The 19,348-nt window shown below is 39.2% G+C and overlaps 2 protein-coding genes across 3 annotated transcripts; both read left to right on the top strand.

The window, feature by feature from the left end:
• The first annotated feature begins 4,554 nt into the window (after window positions 1-4,554).
• LOC121631322 (neutral cholesterol ester hydrolase 1-like) lies at window positions 4,555-8,411 on the top strand. Its single transcript, XM_041972153.1, has 5 exons — window positions 4,555-4,769; window positions 6,423-6,678; window positions 6,894-6,963; window positions 7,141-7,312; window positions 7,411-8,411. The coding sequence occupies exons 1-5, from the start codon at window positions 4,629-4,631 to the stop codon at window positions 8,029-8,031; spliced, it is 1,260 nt and encodes a 419-aa protein (XP_041828087.1). The 5' UTR covers window positions 4,555-4,628; the 3' UTR covers window positions 8,032-8,411.
• A 5,332-nt stretch (window positions 8,412-13,743) lies between these two features.
• LOC121631853 (tumor necrosis factor ligand superfamily member 10-like) lies at window positions 13,744-19,001 on the top strand. Of its 2 annotated transcripts, none has more exons than XM_041972948.1 (6): window positions 13,744-13,978; window positions 15,765-15,908; window positions 16,235-16,277; window positions 16,378-16,494; window positions 17,714-17,943; window positions 18,322-19,001. In XM_041972948.1, exons 1-6 carry the CDS (start codon window positions 13,865-13,867, stop codon window positions 18,529-18,531), a joined length of 858 nt encoding a protein of 285 aa, XP_041828882.1. In that variant the 5' UTR covers window positions 13,744-13,864; the 3' UTR covers window positions 18,532-19,001. The 2 variants fall into 2 exon arrangements, with proteins under 2 accessions (XP_041828882.1, XP_041828881.1); XM_041972947.1 differs by having other exon boundaries at window positions 13,745-13,978; window positions 16,232-16,277.
• Window positions 19,002-19,348: the final 347 nt, after the last annotated feature.

Here is a 19,348-nt window from a genome sequence, read left to right as displayed (position 1 = left end):
TCTGTGAAGGCTAAAAGAGGGTCATCTGAAGAGCAGAACTGTGGCCAAAGCCTCACGAAAGGAAAAATATTTGACCAAAATTTCCAAAAAGAGCTGCAGCACAGGGCTGAAAATAATGGAAAGAAGGGACAAAGGTGGAGGGATAAAAGAAGAGGCAATGAGGGTGCTGACACATGCTGACAAAATTAAACAGGGTGTGTCACTCAGCACCTTGCACACCAGCATGGATAAACTACACGTATACAGAACTTGCTTCAAGGATCAGACACCTGGACCTGATCTCAACTATACAGGCTTAATCTGGCATGCTGAGGCGAGCTTATTACTGAACCAAAGTTAATAAAAATCCTTGACTGCACCTGTATTTTTACAAGGAGAGCATGCATGGTTGCGCATGTATGTTTGCGTGTGAGTGATCAGCAGTTTAGTCAAACTCTGCATCTCTGGTTCTTTGGGAGTTTGGGTTTTTTTCTCCACTGGGAAATGATAGTAAAAGGGGGAAGAGTTTTATTACAGTGTTACATGATACCAGCTGTCTAAACGGCTCCTCTACAACATGACACCCTTTTCCTGTCTTCTAGGCAGGCTCTTCAGCTTGTATGCAGACTTTCTGCAGCTTCTTAACATGCCAAGGTCTTCCACTGCCGCTGTGTCCAAATATTTTCACCCTTGCATGTTAATTTGTGAAAAGAAATCCCACAGGCCTCAACCACAGATTGAGGAGCTGATAAAAAAGGTTATCGCTCAAGTAATTTGTAAGTGGATGTGCAATTCTGGAGGTGACCCCTACCGTATGCCAGAGTGTCTGTGTATCTTCTCTGGTTGCTGCCGACTGCATCACTCTCACCCTCTCGCCACCGCAACAGCTGCCTCTTGTCAGCGTTGCTCTGCAGCAGCTGAGGATGAGTGCAAAAACTACATTTAACAACCTTGGTTCTGGTTGAAGGGGATTCTGGAGAAAGGAGTGGGGGTGGGGTTTGGTTAACAGAACATCAGGATTGCATTTAGGCCAGAGAGAGGCTCATGGGAGTGGGCTGGGGCGTCGGCTGAAAATGCCTGGGAGGAAGTGGGAGGTTGTGAGTGTGCACGCTAATCTGCATCTTTTATAATGTGAGTTTGATCACAGATGCTGCCCCACATGTTCTGCCATAAAGCCTCTAAAATGGCTGTTTATCTTTGCCTGAGTCCATCAAGGAGTCAGTCAGAGGTTGTTAATGCTTGTTCGATGAAACCGCTGTTTCTCTTTTGAAAAGAACAGTGGATGAGCGTCCTCATGCAGACTCAGGTCAGAGGTCAGGGCTGAGGCATGCAGTTGTCCACATCAGTTTGACACTTGACCTATCACCCCTCTCTGTCCAGGCCGGCTACCAGCTTGATGCTTTTTCCACACTGTGGGGTAAAGACCAATGTACTCTTTGCTTCTAGACCACATAGGACTACTACATCCATCTTCTTAAGGATCCCCCCAGGGAGCAGTGGAAAACTTCAGCTTGACAGAAACAAGATATAAGCTGGCGATGGAAAGATTTAGTAATACAAGGGAGGGAGAAGTCTTCCAGAAAATGGAGTGAAATGGTCTAACAATAAAAAGCATGTGAAACCTTTTCCTACGTTCACAACTAAATGAGTCCTTAATAGCCTTCCTGGCAGATACTAGATCAGCACTTACTGTCTGATTTACAGTAAAACCGAGGTTTTCATTCATTTCTAAATCATCATTAGTCAGAGCTTGTCACCACTTCTGGACATATGGTGTGGGTGTTTAAGTAGAAGATATGATGTTATTTGTGTCGTGGATGCAATGACTAAGCAAAGACTAAGCAGAATACGAGTTACCAATGTCCCCCATTGTCTGTTTACAGTTATATATAACTCTCTTATTTTTTAATTTTACTATAATACCACATTATATGGAAAGTGCAAACCCCTTATTTGGACATCTTTAATTCCTTGTTATGAAGTTATTTTAGAGTGGAGGAGTGATGGTATCTGTCAGAGAGGATTTCAAGATGTTTTATATTAAAATGTATCAAAACTAGAACTGATAAAGTGATTGCATATTATTCTACAGACTGTGTACCTGATACACTAAACCAACAACAAAGGGCCATCCTGCACAAAAATGAGCCACTACTGCTCTTCTTTCCGACATGGCACCTTGCTTTGTGTTCAACAATAGAGCGACAGGTTTGTCATTTCAGAAATAGCATTTGCAGCTGAAGCATAGCAAACGCCAACTGGCCTTCTGTCCATGACATTTCTGTACACCACAATATATTATTGTCCTCTCTGTGTAGGTTTGCATGCAGCCACCCAAGGCAATTCATCCTTATGTAACTTGTGTGAAATTATCATTTAAATGAAAAACAAGTAAGCTGATCATTCAGATACAGACAGATCTAAGTTGGTTATTGTCTTAGTAGTTTAAATTTGCATTCCTTTGGTCACAGAGATTATGTACTCTGATTTTACTTACATTTACACTCCCTGAGGCCAAGAAATGGACACAGTTAAGTCATATGTGCCTGGTCAGAGAAGTTATGCTACTTGCCTAAATCACTCCTTTCAAGCCTCTATGTAAAGCACACACACACACACACACATGACACACACACACTTATATATTTATATTTATGTTATTCTCCCGAAAGTTAATTTATTCTCCCGACGTGTTTGCAGACATTCTTGTTTTTAAATACACATTAGCTACATCAGAGTCATAAATTATCAGGACAGGAGAGTCTCTGAGAGTCTCTCCTGGCTTGCGTTCTCTAACTTGTATCAAATAGCTGTGAAACAACTTTTGCATTCTGATTTGTTCTTTTTTTACAAGTTAAGAACCTTTAAACTTTGAATACTAGCTGGTGAGCAATTAGCTGTAGGTACTGTTGTAATTCTTAGTAACAAGAGGGGGCTGCCTGAAATGGAAAACCTCCATTTCTGCCTCATGCATTAAGTCAAGTTAAATGACCATAAGTGTAATTCCAGCCAGCGACAAGAGAGAGGGGCCCTGTCTCTGCCCTCCATACCACAGACTGCAGGGAGACGCCAGGCCAACACACAACAGAGAGGGAGGGGGCAAGCAGAGGGAGCTTAAATGCACACTTTTTTTGCCATACAATCACACATTTACGAAAGTGCATATATGATATTTAGAGTTTAAGCCTCCAGTTGATACCCCTGATTCAGATGGATTTGTGAAAAGTGATCAACTTCAACATCTGTGAGCTTATGAGTGTGATCTACTGATCCTGTGAAGGATTAAGGGTTTTAAGATGACTGCAAAGAGTCTGTACTTCTGTGCGTCACAAGTAATTGTAGATGTGGTTGCTGGCTTTGAAAAAAAATTGCTGAACCAATTCTTCAGCATGATCCACACTCTGCTGGTGATGCATATCTTCCATGTGCTGCATTCTGTTTCCCTAAAAATCTGCATTTATGGAATTATTGAACAGAAATGTGAACATGTAACATTAGAAGGAGGCCCAGCTTAGTGAAGTCTGGTACTTTTTATATGGGCAGATTTTTTCTGCTTCCTTTAACAACTATTCTTTAAAATAAAATGTAAACAAAACAAATGTAATCCTGACAGCTGTGGTCCACTCTGTGTCCTCCAGGGGCTAATCTGACATGGTCTGATAGTCTCGCTACTATGTTTTGGAAAACCAGCTCTCCTCAGGGTCAGATCCTCATCAAGTCTGATCTATGTCTACATTCTCATACAAAGCCATCAGCGAAAGTCTGTGCTCAGAGAGAAGAGGGCAGGTGATGTCGGGACTCTGCACTGCCCATGCTGTCGTCTTAGTCATTGCTCACTGTACTGTGCTGACGCTTGCCTTTCTGGGACTATGACCCAGATTTTTTACCAGTCTTGACAATCAGCCAAGGGGTGTCACAGTCGCTTCAGTGGTTTATCATGCATACCATGTAACTGCAGCATTCTCCATTTGAGTTATAGCTAGGGGCCAATAACATATTTCCCCTACTAAGATGAGAAATTTATACTTCGTTAAACAATAAAGTATGCCTTCTAAAAATTATCTACTTGCATTAGCTCCATGCAGAGCTGTTGTCTCCTACAGAGACTTGAAGTTATATATCGAGCTCAAATCACAGGGTGTCTTAATTAACATCAACTGAATAAACTCGGTTCTGTTTTTGTTGTTCAAATCACTCTGCAGTTCTATGCTGCCCCCTCGTGGTATCAAAAATGTATTACAGCTTTGCGTTCATTAACGCTTTATAAAAAAAATCTTCTTAAGGTCAAGAAAACTCAAACTCCCAGAAACCAACTCGTTCAGCTTCTAAACCTTCGAAATAAAATAAAACTATAAAATAAAAATAATTAAATGATTTGAAAATTTGAGTTTGGTTGAGAATTAGATTCGAAAATACATGAGCTGCTTTTATCAATGAGAACATTTACTGGCTAGGTACAGTTATTTGGCATTTAATATATTTTTGCTAAACAAAGTCTTACATTTTCAACGGAAGTGTTTAAGCTGCAGCATCTTCCTTGTGTCAACTTCAGCCCTCTGTCAAATAAAAGCTGCATCGCATTACCAGGATCACAAACGTCCGCGTGAGACCAAACAGATACCTAAGCTGTCAGACACCAGAGGGGGAAGATGGGGTTGAAGCCGCTTGTTGTTACTGTGTTGTTAACCTTAGCGGTTGCTTACTACATTTACATGCCGCTGCCTGATGCTATCGAGGAGCCCTGGAAGTTGATGGTGGTTGATGCTGGGTTTCGTTCAGTCATGCAACTGGTAAGAAAAGAAAAGTGTTTTATGAGGCGTGCAATGTAGCAAGACTGCATCAAACAGAGGGGGGTCGCTTTCATTCATTTGCACAAGTCTGCAGAACCAGTGTGTATTATATTGTACACACACACACACACTTGGACTTTAACCTTTGTCATTAACAGGTGCTCAGTTTTATTTATTTATTTATTTATGTATGTACGTATTTATTTATTTATTTATTTATTGCACAACAAAGGTTTTGCAATAATGTGCATATTAAGCAAGCTTTTTCAAAGCACATGTTAATAAATGCTCATGAAAACAAAGAACTATATGAAGTACATGATGAAAAACCTTAAGTTCAAGTTCTCAAATGGCTTTTTGTGTGCAGACACTGTGTAAAGTGTATTTCACAGTTCTTGTTTTTGTTAGATACCAGGATGTCTGTTCACAGCTGTATCATGAAATGCTTATTTTGATTAATTAATTTATTTATTTTATTATTTTCGCATTGAGAGGAAATGTCAAAAAACTGTATAAAAGGCTCAATGTAGCAAGAGTGTGATTTTGAAATGGCTAAAAATGTTTATCATGGCTAAGAGTGAAAGGTGTGGCTATTGAGGCCTGTAAGGACAGTGGACTCCAGCACCTCACCTTTGTTCGACATTGTGCAAGTCAAACTGTACCCGAACAGAAACATCAGATACTTGTTGCTACAGAGTGAAGCCAACATGCTGCTTTTATGACCCCAATACTCTAAAAGCACACAACTTTTCATGTTGCTTTTTATCCATTTTCTGTGTCTTTTTTTGAAGTCAAGATAGGGAAGAGGTATGTCCCAGTATGGCAAAGACTACACTGAAAAACTTTAGAAAAGAAAACTCAAGAACAACCTTTCTCAGTGTAAAACAGCAGAATATTGAAGCAATGCATAATCTATTGTACATGATAAATTGAAATATTTGATGAAATATTAGTGCACAAGGAGAACGGCCACAAACCAATAACAAATGGTTGTGATCCCACAAGGCCTTTAGATGGCACTATTTAAAAAACAGACACAATTTTGTAGTTGACATGACTGAATTCTATTATACAAAGCACAAAAATAGGTTACCATAATTTCTGTATATTTTGCACTTAATGGGGTTTTGTAACCTTTAAAGTGGTCTTTAAACGAGCACTACTCTTCCTGTCTTCCTAAAGGTTTCTTTTTAATTCCATAGGAGGATTTCAGGCTTAGTTGAAGAAGAAAGGTGGTGACCATATTGACAGTAAAGCTCTTTTGAATAGTGCATACTCAAGTTTTGCTTTATTTTCTCCATTTCTATTTATTAATTATTAATTTGAAGCCAAATCTGTTTCAGTGAAAACTTTGCTTGTCAAAAAACAAAGTGACTTGTTTTGAGCTGCTGAGAAATTGTCTTCTGGCACTTGATGAGGAAAAGTATTGAGACATTTTTGAGTGGGGCAGAGGGCAGACACTGGCCATAACACACTGTGCAAGAGGAGAGATGTGACTGGGTGAAATGTAAATCCCTAACAAGAGATAAATAAATTTAGTCCTTTCTCTCATTCTGTTCTATAATTTGCTCTTTTCCTTTCCCTTTATGTATTATATGCCAGTGGTTTCCTGACACGTATGCTATTTAAATGTCCTCTCTCCTCTGTCCTCAGGCCTCTTTGAAATCCTGGCTGGGCCTTGATCATTACATCATGTCAGTCAGACAGTCAGTAGAGGGCTACGAGAGTACAATGAGGTGGCTCCTGAGCTCTGAGCAAGGTGGAGGGGTCATGCCAGGAATGAAAGTTAGCGACATCACTTTTGCTGGAACCCCAGTGAGAGTTTATGAGCCTCCGGCTGGAGGGGAAGGCCATTTGAGGAGAGGGTTGATGTTTTTCCATGGAGGTGGCTGGGCCTTTGGCAGTGGCAGTAAGTACAAAAGTGTTATTGTTGCACCAGAAGAGACTGTAGATTTTGAGACTGAAGCTAAAATAATTACAATTATCTTGCCCTTTAGTTGGAGACTGCTCAAATGATGTTTTGGTCAAATAGGAAAGGGCTTGAGCTGGTGTGTGTATTATAAATGTGTTATAAAGCCATCCTTTTTCTTTTTACCTCTTTCTACCCCAATCTCACTTCTTCAGAGGTAGGGACATACAATGCCATTAACCTTATGGTTTCAGACGAACTCAACACTGTTGTGGTCTCTGTGGAGTAAGTATCATCTTATAACACTACAATCTTAATATTTATAGCTGAAGGAGACTGTAAAAAATTCCATTATGAGACACATTCTATATGATAGTGTGAATTTAACTGATCACCTTTTAAATGATGTATAAACTTTCTAAACTACCACTGAATTAATATTTGAGACCTCTGTGTGTGTAGGTATCGTTTGTATCCAGAGGTACACTTTCCAGTCCCTTATTTAGACTGTCTCGCTGCTGCCAAACACTTCTTATCACCAGAGGTTTTGGCCAAATATGCAATCGACCCGGAACGTGTGGCTGTGTCAGGTGACAGCGCTGGAGGAAATCTGGCTGCTGCAGTCGCTCAGGAGGTAGATGCAGAAACCATCTCCTCTATCTCTTTGATTTTGTTAATGTCAAGCAAGAAAGTGAAATGCAAGGCTTTGTGTGTGTTTTTATGGTTTCCCAGATTTCCACTGATGACAGTCTGACTGTGAAATTCAGCGTCCAGGCTTTGATCTACCCAGTGCTTCAGGCTCTGGATTTCAACACGCCCTCCTACTTGCAGAACCAGTACATGCCCATCCTCACACGAAAAGTTATGATCCACTTCTGGCTGCAGTACCTTGGCGCTGACCTTTCCCTGAAGCCCCAGCTCTTAGCAAACAATCACAGTGCCTTACAACATTCAGCTTACACCCCAGAGCTGAGGTCACGGTTGGACTGGAGCGCCCTGCTCCCTCAGAAGTTCAAGAAGAACCACAAACCTTTCGTCGTGGAGAAGGGACTGCATGAGGTCCTGAAGAAGGTGCCAGGGTTTCTGGATGTACGAGCAGCACCTCTCTTGGCTGGACCAGAGGTGCTGACTAAGTGCCCGCGTGCATATATCCTAACGTGTGAGCATGACGTGCTGAGGGATGATGGGTTGATGTATGCTCGGCGCTTACAGGACGCAGGAGTCTCAGTCACCACCGACCACTATGAGGGTGGCTTCCACGGATGTTTCAGCTTTATAGCCTGGCCAATGGACTTTGATATTGGGAAGAAGGCAGTCAGGTCTTACATCAGCTGGCTGCAGAACAACTTGTAAAAGCATTCATGAGTTTTTGCATGCTTGCACTGGCCCTCACTTTATGAGCAACCGACTTGATAAAAGGGCTTGTTGTAAATGGACCTGTTGTCCAAAACTATGTAACATCTAAGCTCAGGACCTTCACGTGCCTGCATGTCCACTCTCAGTACATGTCAAGTTTTTATACTGAAAGCATCAGTGCAGCTAAAACTGTGATCACCTAAAACACTTTTTCAGCTACTGGCTTCACACTTATGGATGAATTATGCAGCTGTTTTCACTGGGAGGCATCAAACTTGTGCATTCACTAAAATCTACACAACACTTAACTGTTGGTTAAATGATCCATAACTTTGATTCAACAATTATGTCCTGTGGTTTAAGATTACTTCACCTACCTCTGGGAGTGGGGTCATCATTTGAATGACCCCACTCCCAGTGGGTTTTGAATGGTAAGCCTCTACCAACAGTCCACTTTCAAGGGGTGTGTGCTCCCCTCAAAATAATTTGTAACAGCAATCCCTTAATTTTACTAAAATAACCAACTAAACTAAAATATGTACATGATTCACATTCATTGTAACCTGATCATGGCGCAGCTGTATCTCAGAAGTTGATTTCTTGTGTAACAAATAATAAAACAAAATATTCTGACAGTTGACAAATTGCATCATTTCTTTTACTCATTTCAAATAAAAATGAGCCCTTTCAGGACATGATACTGCATTGATTATAATGGTATGCACATGACTTTGTTTTCTCATTTTGTTACCAAATAAAATTTTTACATCTTTTAAACATCGCATGTGGAATACAAACATCCTCAGTTTGTTCTTCTCTGCAGCTCAATAAAAATTTAATGACATACTCATGAATCAATTTGACCTGTTTGCTAAAAAAAACTAAATATTCTTTCAAAGAAACAGAATTTTATATTGTATCTAGATGTATTTTTCATGTTTAGTGTGCAGTCAACCTGACTTTTGTGTTTTCCATTGGTGTCACTATTTTATCTGTGAATACCTTTAATGTTCAGTCAGACTAATGCATTTTTAAATCAGTGACAGCATTGGCTTTGCACAGGCAGAAAAGCAAAGGCTGCACACATCCTGTTTCTTTTTTATTATCATTGTTCTCCGACCTACAGTGTCATGTATTAATAATGAAGCCTACATGAATGTATTAGCTTGTCATTTATGTAATGATTTCATATAAAAGTCATGTCTGCTGAACACTGAGAAACATTTACATTCCTATGAACAAAAACAAAATTTAATACTGATGACAAGAATTAAATAAAGACAAATTCTTATAATATAATTCATTATTTATTTATTTATTTATTTTTTTATTAAATGTTGGTTTTCCACTCATCTCTTTGCCTCATGTGAACTCCTTAACATTTAGGAATTATTTGCATAAAACATGAGATATAGTATTTTTAAAATATATTTTCTTTCTACTGGAAATATAATGAAAAGTTTTAATTATTATTTTCAACATGTAATCCTAATTTTGCCACAAAGTCATTGACAACACTGTTGTTTGATACAACAAAAATCCACCTTGAATGTTAGCTCTGCAGTGCTTTCACAAGGAAATATATATTTACCCACAGTCTGCATTTAAAGCTACACTAGTTTTTATTCATTTTCATGGATAATGGAAGCAAAGAGCTGCTGTTCTGGGCTTCAGGAGAGTAAAAAAGCTGCATTCATGGATCATAACAATCACCAGCACTAAGAATTGGTGCAACACTGCCCTCTGCTGGACAGTTAGGTGAACCTCATATGCTCTGCTACAGTGGCACTGTTGCTTTTGTGACACAGAGGTAAAATATAATTGAGTACATTTACTCAAGCTGTGTGTTGCAATGTTTCCTTGCATGTGTGCAGCAAATAATTATTTTCTTACACTATTAAAATGTGTTGCTTGTGGTATTCTGATTCCAGTTATTTAAAGCTGAAAACTATCATTATATGGAAAAAAAACATCTTTTCCCCCCAATACTGACATTTAATTCAGTATCAACTTTGATTTTCTTTACAGCTGCACACCCACATAGAGCTACATTATATTATTGAAAAAATTCTATATTTATACCAAAGTGTTTGGTTTTGGATGTTTTACATTCACAGATTTTGGTAATTATCGGTGTGTGTTATGCTGGATATTTCGTCACAAATGTTTGTTTCAGATATGAGACAACGAGCAGCTGTTGTCGTCATTTTGGAATTTAGGGAGATTCCATGACTTTATTCAGAAGAAGTGAGGGAGGAGAAGCTGTTAGGGAGGAAAAATAGGAGTGGAGGGCAGAGGAGGGTGGAGGAAGCATCATTTATTTCTTTTGGGCATTCAAGTAGTTAGCTTCAGGAAAAAGCTGCTTTAGCTTCCAGAGAAAATTATTTTTCCCTAATTTTCTGTTTCCCTGTTTCCACTATGTGTTTGCCCTTGTGTTCAGTCATCATGCTAAACTAAGCAAACCACTACCTTGCTGTGGGTATGCTAAATCTAAGCAATCATCTTATCTCTTCCACTGAAGCGATTCAGATAAATTCAAATGCTAGAGGATTAAAACTGTTAGACTGCTGCATGTGGGTGTATCTAACACTGGTCAAAGGTCACCAGCTGACTGGGCCTAACAGCGACAGATATTAATAGGAGGAAATAATTTGATGGAAATATAGTTTTGAATGCAGAGTTTTGACTGATTTTTCAGACCTCTTATTGGACTTGATGAATTCTGATAAAGCAATTGTACTGGGTGACTTTAACAGTCATGCTGATGATGAAAATGGCAGCTCATATATTGTCTTTAATTCTATACTAAATTCAATTGGCTTTTTAAACAAAATTTCCACAGCCCTACTGATTCTCTTGACCTTGTTCTGGCGTATGGCATTGATGGTGAAGAACTAAGTTTTTCCTCATAACCCGGTTCAGTCTGATCATTTCTTAACGTTTGAGTTTACATGACTACACAATAACTGAGAAGTAATTTCATTACAGTAGATGCTTGTCAGATAGTGTTACCAAATTTAAGAAATAAATTTCACCAGTACACCTGGCCAAGCTCTACTCCGACACAGATTAATCAATTTGTTGACAGAAAGACAGCTTTAATGTGTACAATACTAGAAAATGTTGCTACTCTAACAAAGAAGATAACCAGGTTTAATTCACAGCCTCGAGCTTCAAAACTGACATCAAGATAATTAGAAAGTAAATGGCTTCATCTGGTCTAGAAGAGTCTCACTTAGTCTGGAAAGAAAGTTTAATAGTAAATAGGAAAGATGTGCGTAAGGCTAGAATGGATTATTATTCATCATCATGAAGAAGAACAAGAACAACCCCAGGTTTCTTTTCAGCATTGTAGTCAGACTAAGAGCCATAGTTGAGCCATTTATTCCTTTAACTATCAGCGGTGATGACTTCATATGTTTCTTCACAAACAAAATAGTTTTAGTAAGAGAGAATATCCATGATCTACTTTCCACTATAAAATTAAAGACATTTAAAGCAATGCAGTAAAAACTAGTCCATGCTGTTGTTACTTCCAGATATGAATACTGCAATTCCTTATTAATGGGCTGTCCCAAATATGCCCTGAAAAGTCTCCAGCTAGTCCAAAATGCTGCAGCGAGGGTTCTGATGAGAACAGGCAGGAGAGATCACATTTCTCAAGTTTTAGCCTCTCTTCTTTGGCTCCCTGTTAAATCTAGGATAGCCTTTAAGATTCTTCTACACACATATAAAAGCTCTCCATGACCAGGCTCCATTTTATATCAAAGATCTCGTAGTTCCATATATTCCCAAAAGATCACTTTGCTCTCAGACTGCAGGTTTACTTGTGGTTCCTAGAATCTCTAAGAGTAGAATGGGAGGCAGAGCCTTCAGCTATCAGGCCTCATTCCTATGAAGCCAGCTCCCAGTTAGGGTCCGGAAGGCAGACACCCTCTTTATATTTAAGATCAGGCTTGATCAGATCTCCCTGAGCTGGGTTCTGTTGGAGGTTTTTCCTTCCTATTGAAAGGCAGTTTTTCCTTTCCACTGTCAACCGCTGCCCTGTACATGCTAAGGATGGGGGAATGAATCGAAGTGAAGATTTGATGCAATCCTTTGGCTTTTCCTTAATTAAACTATTATTTTTTTCTTCTTTTTTGTTTAGACTATTGTTTATAATGAATTGATTTATCTGTCCTGAGATGACTTTGATGTGAATTTGTGCTATACAAATAAAACCTGAATAGACAGGCATGTCTCCCAGGGTGTCATCTTCCATGCCTGAGGCCAAACAGTCTTCAAGTATCACATACCTTTTCCTTTCCTTCTCTCTAGCAAGCCTGGGAATTACCTTACTTAACGGGAACTTGGGGGCAATTTATCACCTCCTCTTCTGAAGTTTATTTCTTAGTAATAAGCTCCTCTATTTAATTTATTAAGGCATAGACTATTTTGCAATAGGTCATTCAGTCAGCTCCACACTCAACCTTAGCTCAACAGTCTGGTTTTTACTGCAGAATTAGGTAACCTCTTCAGTGAAAGTAGAAGGCTTAAGCAGTGAATGTTACTATCAGTACCAATACAGAGAACTCCAAAAAGGGAAAAGTTACATTTCTGAACTTTTTTTCCAGATAACTGTGGTGTTACCTACATTTCCAGACTTATATGCTGCTAACAGCAGATTGTGGGAACATTAAGGCTGTCTGCATGCTGATATGGGTGCGCTTCACATGTTTTAAAACATGTTTTGATTATTGGGTGGGTTATCCACATCCAAAAGCTGTGAACTCCTTCAACTCCACTCTCATTTCCTTACACAGACAATAGAGCAGGGGTTAGAGGTGAAGGAAGGAAAGGATAGGAACTATTCAAGATTATGCTCTGCAGATTGAATGACTCCCATGTGACAAACACTATACAGGTCTGCACTGAAGCCACAACAATTCAAAGGCATTTGGCACCAACTGGTTCACAATTTTTCAGATTTGTTCACAATAACAGGAAAGAGAAGATGCTGCCAGATGCTGATCATTTACAAACTTTCCTGTAGTGTTTGCTTTATGTCTGATTATGACTGCCAAGCTAAGTAGATAAGCAGGTGTAGTTCATACAATCAAAACAGCTCTGATATTGGCATAGACATGGGACATGTAGAGATGTCCTGAGGACTGAGTGTCGCTCCATGAGTGGGGTCTTCACAACAGTCATTGTCTTCATCTGGTACTTTTAACAGTGTAACACAGGGACGAAATGTGAACAAAGACTCAAACATTTCTCGATAAAACAATAGTATATCATGCCTTCATGTTTCCCCCAAATGCCTCATGTGTGCTGCTCTCATTTATCATAATTTTGGAGCCTGAAAGCGAGAAAAGAAGAAAAAAAAAGTGATCTAAGGACTACTGAGTAAATGAATCAGGTTGAATCTGTAAAGACATCATATGATAAAAAAAAATCCAGATACTAAACAAGTCTTTCAATCCTGCCTATTCTAGTAAATGCATCAAGGAGGTAAATTAGTTAAAAACACTTCATCAGTATAAACATTCTCATTCAATTATATGCAAGTTTAAAAAAAAAAAAAAACTCCCACATCACATTGAATCTTCCTGAAGCTCCATGTGTAGCATTAACGCTCCCTGGCTGTCTCTGTCTAATAACAGTGACATCTTGAAGAAGGTGGGGCCCTTCATAACTCCTCTCTGCTCCACCTACAAGCTCCTGCACTGTGTTGCTCCCTCCGTCACGTTTCCCAGCAGAAAGGCAGAAGTACTTGGTCTAACTAGTCTTGCCTGTTGCTCTGTGTTTTCTCATCTCTCTGGGCTTGTAGGTGTTTCTGCGTGCTGATATGGCCATTTCTATTTCTGTCCAGTGCCTCGGACTCATAATACTCGCTGCAATCCTCCTTCAGACCATCGCGGTTGCTGTCAGCTTTATATACTTCAACAAGGTCCTTAACACGGTAAGGCACGCGTTTGACTTGTTTTATGTTAGAGTTAATGAGTTAAAAGGGCTCTCGTGACCTAGTTCATGGCGGTATTTAAAAGAGCAACATAGTTATACTGGAGTCAGAGTGGCACAGCTTCAGCAGGGACATAAAAGTAATAACTTGACCTGTTTAACTGGGCTACATTTTAAAAAGTCGTCGTGGGTCTAAAATCATACAGCAGCTATGAAATAGCGTCATTACTTTCTTCGATAAATGCACCAGAAATCTTGGTTTTCTTTCCAGGAAGCGTTAACTATGTGGGGGACATAACCCTGCAGGACTTTATGCTTTAACCTAGACAATGAGCGAGAAGAAAGTTGGGCGAGTAGATAACCTGAAACAATGGAAGGAAATGAAACCAGTTCCGACTGAAAGGGTCGTGAACTGTGACACCCAAAAGCAACAAATGTTAAGTTGTGGAAAATCTCCACACTACGTGACAAGTGGACGTTTGAAAACTCCTGTCCTAACTTCTTATTGGCTTAGGCTGTAAACAGCCCGCCTCAAATCAGTCACACCTGGGGTCACTTAAGACTTAATTGCCCATTTATTTATTTAAAGAAAAAAAATTGACATTACTTTCTTTTTTGTATAAACAGAAACCAAACTTGGTTTACAAAAGCATTTTGTCTTCTGTTTTTACTCTATTTTTTTTTTGCCTCCATTCTGTTTAGTTAGGGTTTAGGTATTTAAAACCACATGATTAGCTTTAGGTATGCATCATCATTATCATGTTTTAAGCTGAGCCTACATGCAGAAAACACTGAGCCAACCCCTGCTACGTTATTTAGGTTTATTGTTAGCAGTATCATCCTGTCATTGCATGTTATCTGTACATTTACTAGTTGGGGGGACATACTCAGCTTGAATTGTTTATTTATTTATTTATTTTTCTTCCTATAAACTAGAAATCCTGAAGGCTGCATGGTGGTGTGGTAGTTAGCACTGTCACCTCACAGCAAGAAGGTTCCTAGTTCAACCCTTGCCTGGGACGTTTCTGTGTTTGCATGTCCTCCCCTTGGGACTGTGGGAGGCCACAGTTCAAAAACCTGCATGCTAGTAAAATTAGTGGTTCTAAATTCTTCCTAGAAGTCAGCGTGAGTGGTTTGTCTCTCTGGGGCCCTGTGATGGATGAATTAACTGTCCAGGGTGTACCCTACCTGTTGCATAATGGCTAGTGGGATAGGCGCAGTCCATTTTCTTTTACTTTTATATAAGTTATATTCTGTGTTCCTGGTGACTAAGGGTGGCAGGGAGAGATAGATAATGAAGGAATAGAAGGACAGAAAGATTATTTCTCCATGTATCTTGTGTTAGCTCCTCCTCTGTATTACGTTTAGGCTTTTTCTGCTGTCTGAAACCATGTCACAAGCTGAGGCTGTGTTCACGCAGCAAAAACAACCATGTTAGTATTATTTGTGTAGCATTCCCCTGCTTGTTAAATCTTGATGGTGCTGGAATGTTTCTCTTATAAGTTCTTTGCTTGGATAAATTCTCAAAAAAAACAAAAAACAAATAGTGGATGTGTGTGGGTTCATTTCTCTAAAACTTTTCACAAGCCACTTTTTAAACAACTGTTCAACAGAAAGTTTTATTTATTTTTTTTCTTTTTTAAACAAATGAATACATTTACCTTAGACGACTATTCTGCATGTTTTGTCCAACAATTTATGGTCCATTTGTTCCTTTCGAGTATAAAGTAATTTATATACCACACTGAAATGATTTCTAATTGTACTTTTTCACATCACGATGACAGATGCAGGAGAGTTTTTCCCGGAGCAGTGTGTCGTGTTTGATAAATGAGAAGTTGCAATCAGGGTTCGAGGATCCACCGGCTGAGAACAAAAAGAGCGACCCCTGTTGGCAGGTCACGCAGCAGCTCCACTACCACATAGAGAAGGTTTGACTTTTCTTTATTTAATCCATCCTGGACATAAATCATTGGCTATTTTTTTTCCGTACTCCTTCTCTTTCTTTTTTGTTTTTAAACACAAGAGCCCCTTAATACAGATAACTTTCTACACTCTCTTGTGTCCATGATGTATCACTTTGAGAAGTTGATGAATCATCTGTTCATTAATTACATGCAAATACACAATATTGACAGAGTGATGATGGGATGGTATGTTGCTGATTTTGACTTGGTTGACTCAGCGTGTGTCTTTTGGGGCATGATGGATTAAAACTTTGCTGACCTTTCCTCTTTTCTTTGTTTTCTATCAGAAGATTGCTGACAGATTCCAGACGGAGATATCTACTGCTATGAGAAGTAAGAACAATGCCATTATTGTCTAACAATGGGCTTATGTGTGACTTTCACCAACTAAAATGGCCCTTAATGTGATTTCTATCTTTTTGGGTTTCTACAGATAAGCTGACTGGAGTGTTGCCTATGTTGCGCCCTGGGGTCCGAGGGGTCCCTCTTCCTAAAGTTGCTGCCCACGTGACAGGTGTTTCCTCATCAACAAATCCTCCATCGGCAGAGCGTGAGGATAATTTAATTTAGTTTGAGCCAAACCATTGAGCTTGAATTGCAGAGTCATGGAAAGCAAAATTGCAGATTTGTAATGAATCATTTCTAACCCACATGCAAGCCCTCCCTTTCCGGGGCTACAGGTGAGGTATTAGCTTCTGGGCATCCCAGGCTGCTTTCATATCCAGTTACATCCTCATATTTGTGTCTGTCAGGACCTGCAGATGTGCCATATTATAACCTGGAGTGTCAAGTAGTTGTGTTTTAAAAACAATTTGCCTTTATAATGATTATTTTTCTCCAGGAAATGAAGATAAAAATACACATGTAGAAATTTTGATGGTTTTAAAATGTTTTCAGTTTTAATAACTTGCAGTAGATGCAATATTTAGAAACAGTTGATGGATAAAGAATGAGAAACAGCCTTTAGCAGAGCCTTAACCATTTAAACATCATCTAAAATGTAACATGTGAAGTTGCAATCTTGCTATTTTTTGTTAGTCCTCATGATTATGTTTCTAATATAAAGGCCAAAGAAGATCATTGCATTAGACAATATTATATCAACAGGCAAAAAAGAGAAAGTTTCACTCTTTTCTCTGTTGCACATCTTATTGTATCACAGTGTACTAACAAATTGTGACGTGTACCTCTGCATTGCTGTAATAAGGTGATAAAGTATCCAACCATGTAATGTTTACCAGAACACATTAGCATTTTGTTTTGATTTAGCGGAGCCATTAAAAAACACACGCAGCTTTCTCATTTAATTCAACATGTGTTTACTCACACAATGTTCTGGAAATGTATAAGGGGGAGCAGGCAAGCGGCATTAACTTTTGTGTTTGTCTTTTTCATACTACCAGTAGGGGGGGAGCTAAAGTCAAGTTCTGAATCTTCATATAACTATCTTTCTTTTTTATGAGTACATGTTGGATAATTTTGTGTTCGTGTTCTGGTACGTCTTTTTTTTTTTTTTTACTGCTTGGCTGTTGAAATGAAACTGAAAAAACTTGAACATAAAATAGCAACACAAAGCTGAACATTTACACATCTGCTCTTCTGTGGACACATCTGCTAACACTATTTATAGACTGAACATATTGTGAACATTTGTTTTTTATTGAATTAGACATGACTGTTTGCACTTAACATGCCCTACAGTTTCAAAGGCCTTGCAACATAGTAAATTAATGTGTGTTTCTTTGTGTTCATGATTGGTGCTGTTATAGGCTTGCAGAGCAGCAGGGGGTACTTTGGGGAGCGCATCAGAGCGTGGGATGGTCAGAGAGGTCTATCCTTCTTACAGAACATGGAGCTGAGGGGAGGCGAGCTGCTCGTGCCCAGGGCAGGCCTCTACTACATCTATGCCCAGACTTATTTCAGACTTTATGCCACGGAGGAGACAGATGGGGAAGCACAGGAGGAGGGTGCTGAGCTCATTCAGTACATCTATAAAAAGGTTAGGCTTTATTTACACATTAAAGTGTGAACTGATAGTGGCGGTTCTTTTTATTAAATATTAGTCAGATTTTTTATCACTTGCTACTTGTAGGATGAGCAGAAATGAAATATTCCTGTCACACAGAAGTTGTGTAATATGACAGCAGTGTAATTTAAAAGGAAAAATGAAGTCTTTTGAAGTATGGAGAAGGATTTTCTAATGACAGCCTTTAAAAGCAAGCCATCCCTCAAAATTAAAATTAGTGTTCAAGAAAAAGCAAGAATTAAAGTTATTAATTTCCGATATCAGAAAAATATAATTCCTTTGAATTGCTGTTATGTACTTGTATAATAAAATGCTGTATTCCTGATAGTTGTTTTTTGGTGTGGGCCACAGATGAGTTCCTACACTGGGCCCATCTTGCTGATGAAATCATCCCGAAGCGCCTGCTGGCCCCGGGGTCCGGAGCCAGGCGTCTTCTCTCTGCATCAGGCCGGCACTGCCTTCCTACAACCTGCTGATCGCCTCTTCATCACTGTCAGTAACGCCAGCGCCATGGAGATGGACGGGAGGGCGAGCTACTTTGGTGCTTTCCTGGTGGGCTAAAGGAGATGTTAAGGACCAAAATGGAAAAATCACAAGGTGGACCCAAGTGTGAGGGGTTTGCTTAAAAGCATGGGTGGCTGTTCTTAAGCCACAAGATTGGAGGATAAGAAAAGAACTGTGAAGCTGAAGGGCTGTGGTCAAACTAAGCTGCAGTGGCCCAGAACAGCAAGAACGAAGAGGCATTTATTTTGTGTGCATATACTGCAGTAATGAACTGTGGTCACATTTAAACCTCACACAGGTTTGCAAACTGAATGTAGTCGACAAAAGGGACTGTGTGCTGCATTTGGAGAAGTTCAGTAACTACAGACTAAATATTATGAATGCTCTGTTGAGAGCAGTGAAACTATCAGAAGTTGTCCTTACCAGCTAATGACAGTATTGGACACGTTTTTGTAAAAATGTGAATTCAACATACCAGGTGACAAGATCTCACATGTTTAATATAGTAAATTAAATGAAGATTCATATTTTATTTAGTTCTTATGCTTAAATTTCTTTTCTGCATTGTCTTGAATGTCAAGCCAGATTATCATGTCCTAATAATATTTAGAGGTTTCCTTGTAATGGAGGAAACATCTAAATGACCCTTTAGATATACTAAACTGACTTTTATGTGGAACTTCCATAGCAGGACTACCCAATTAGGTCCTACAAGGGCTGCAATTCAGCAGGTTTTCCATGTATCCCTGCTCTAACACACCTGACTCAAATTAAGTCATGTGCAGAACTTGACAGGCTATTAGATCAATTTTGGATCAATTCAGGTGTTGGATTATATTGAAAACCTGCTGGATTGCAGCCACGTAGGAACAAA

The sequence above is a fragment of the Melanotaenia boesemani genome, chromosome 20 (genome assembly GCF_017639745.1).
Source record: "Melanotaenia boesemani isolate fMelBoe1 chromosome 20, fMelBoe1.pri, whole genome shotgun sequence".
NCBI classification, from domain to species: domain Eukaryota; kingdom Metazoa; phylum Chordata; class Actinopteri; order Atheriniformes; family Melanotaeniidae; genus Melanotaenia; species Melanotaenia boesemani.
The sequence above is the reverse complement of the archived record's forward strand: the minus strand, read 5'-3'. Positions and strand labels throughout refer to the sequence as shown.

What these genes read in the sequence shown, in the direction of transcription:
- LOC121631322 (XM_041972153.1), top strand. Translation starts at nt 4,629, where the DNA reads ATGGGGTTGAAGCCGCTTGTTGTTACTGTGTTGTTAACCTTAGCGGTT. An exon ending in CTGGGCCTTTGGCAGTGGCA is followed by an intron (nt 6,679 to 6,893) that starts GTAAGTACAAAA and finishes TCACTTCTTCAG; the next exon opens with AGGTAGGGACATACAATGCC. An exon ending in CTGCTGCAGTCGCTCAGGAG is followed by an intron (nt 7,313 to 7,410) that starts GTAGATGCAGAA and finishes ATGGTTTCCCAG; the next exon opens with ATTTCCACTGATGACAGTCT.
- LOC121631853 (XM_041972947.1), top strand. Translation starts at nt 13,865, where the DNA reads ATGGCCATTTCTATTTCTGTCCAGTGCCTCGGACTCATAATACTCGCT. An exon ending in GATATCTACTGCTATGAGAA is followed by an intron (nt 16,278 to 16,377) that starts GTAAGAACAATG and finishes GGGTTTCTACAG; the next exon opens with ATAAGCTGACTGGAGTGTTG. An exon ending in AAATCCTCCATCGGCAGAGC is followed by an intron (nt 16,495 to 17,713) that starts GTGAGGATAATT and finishes GTGCTGTTATAG; the next exon opens with GCTTGCAGAGCAGCAGGGGG.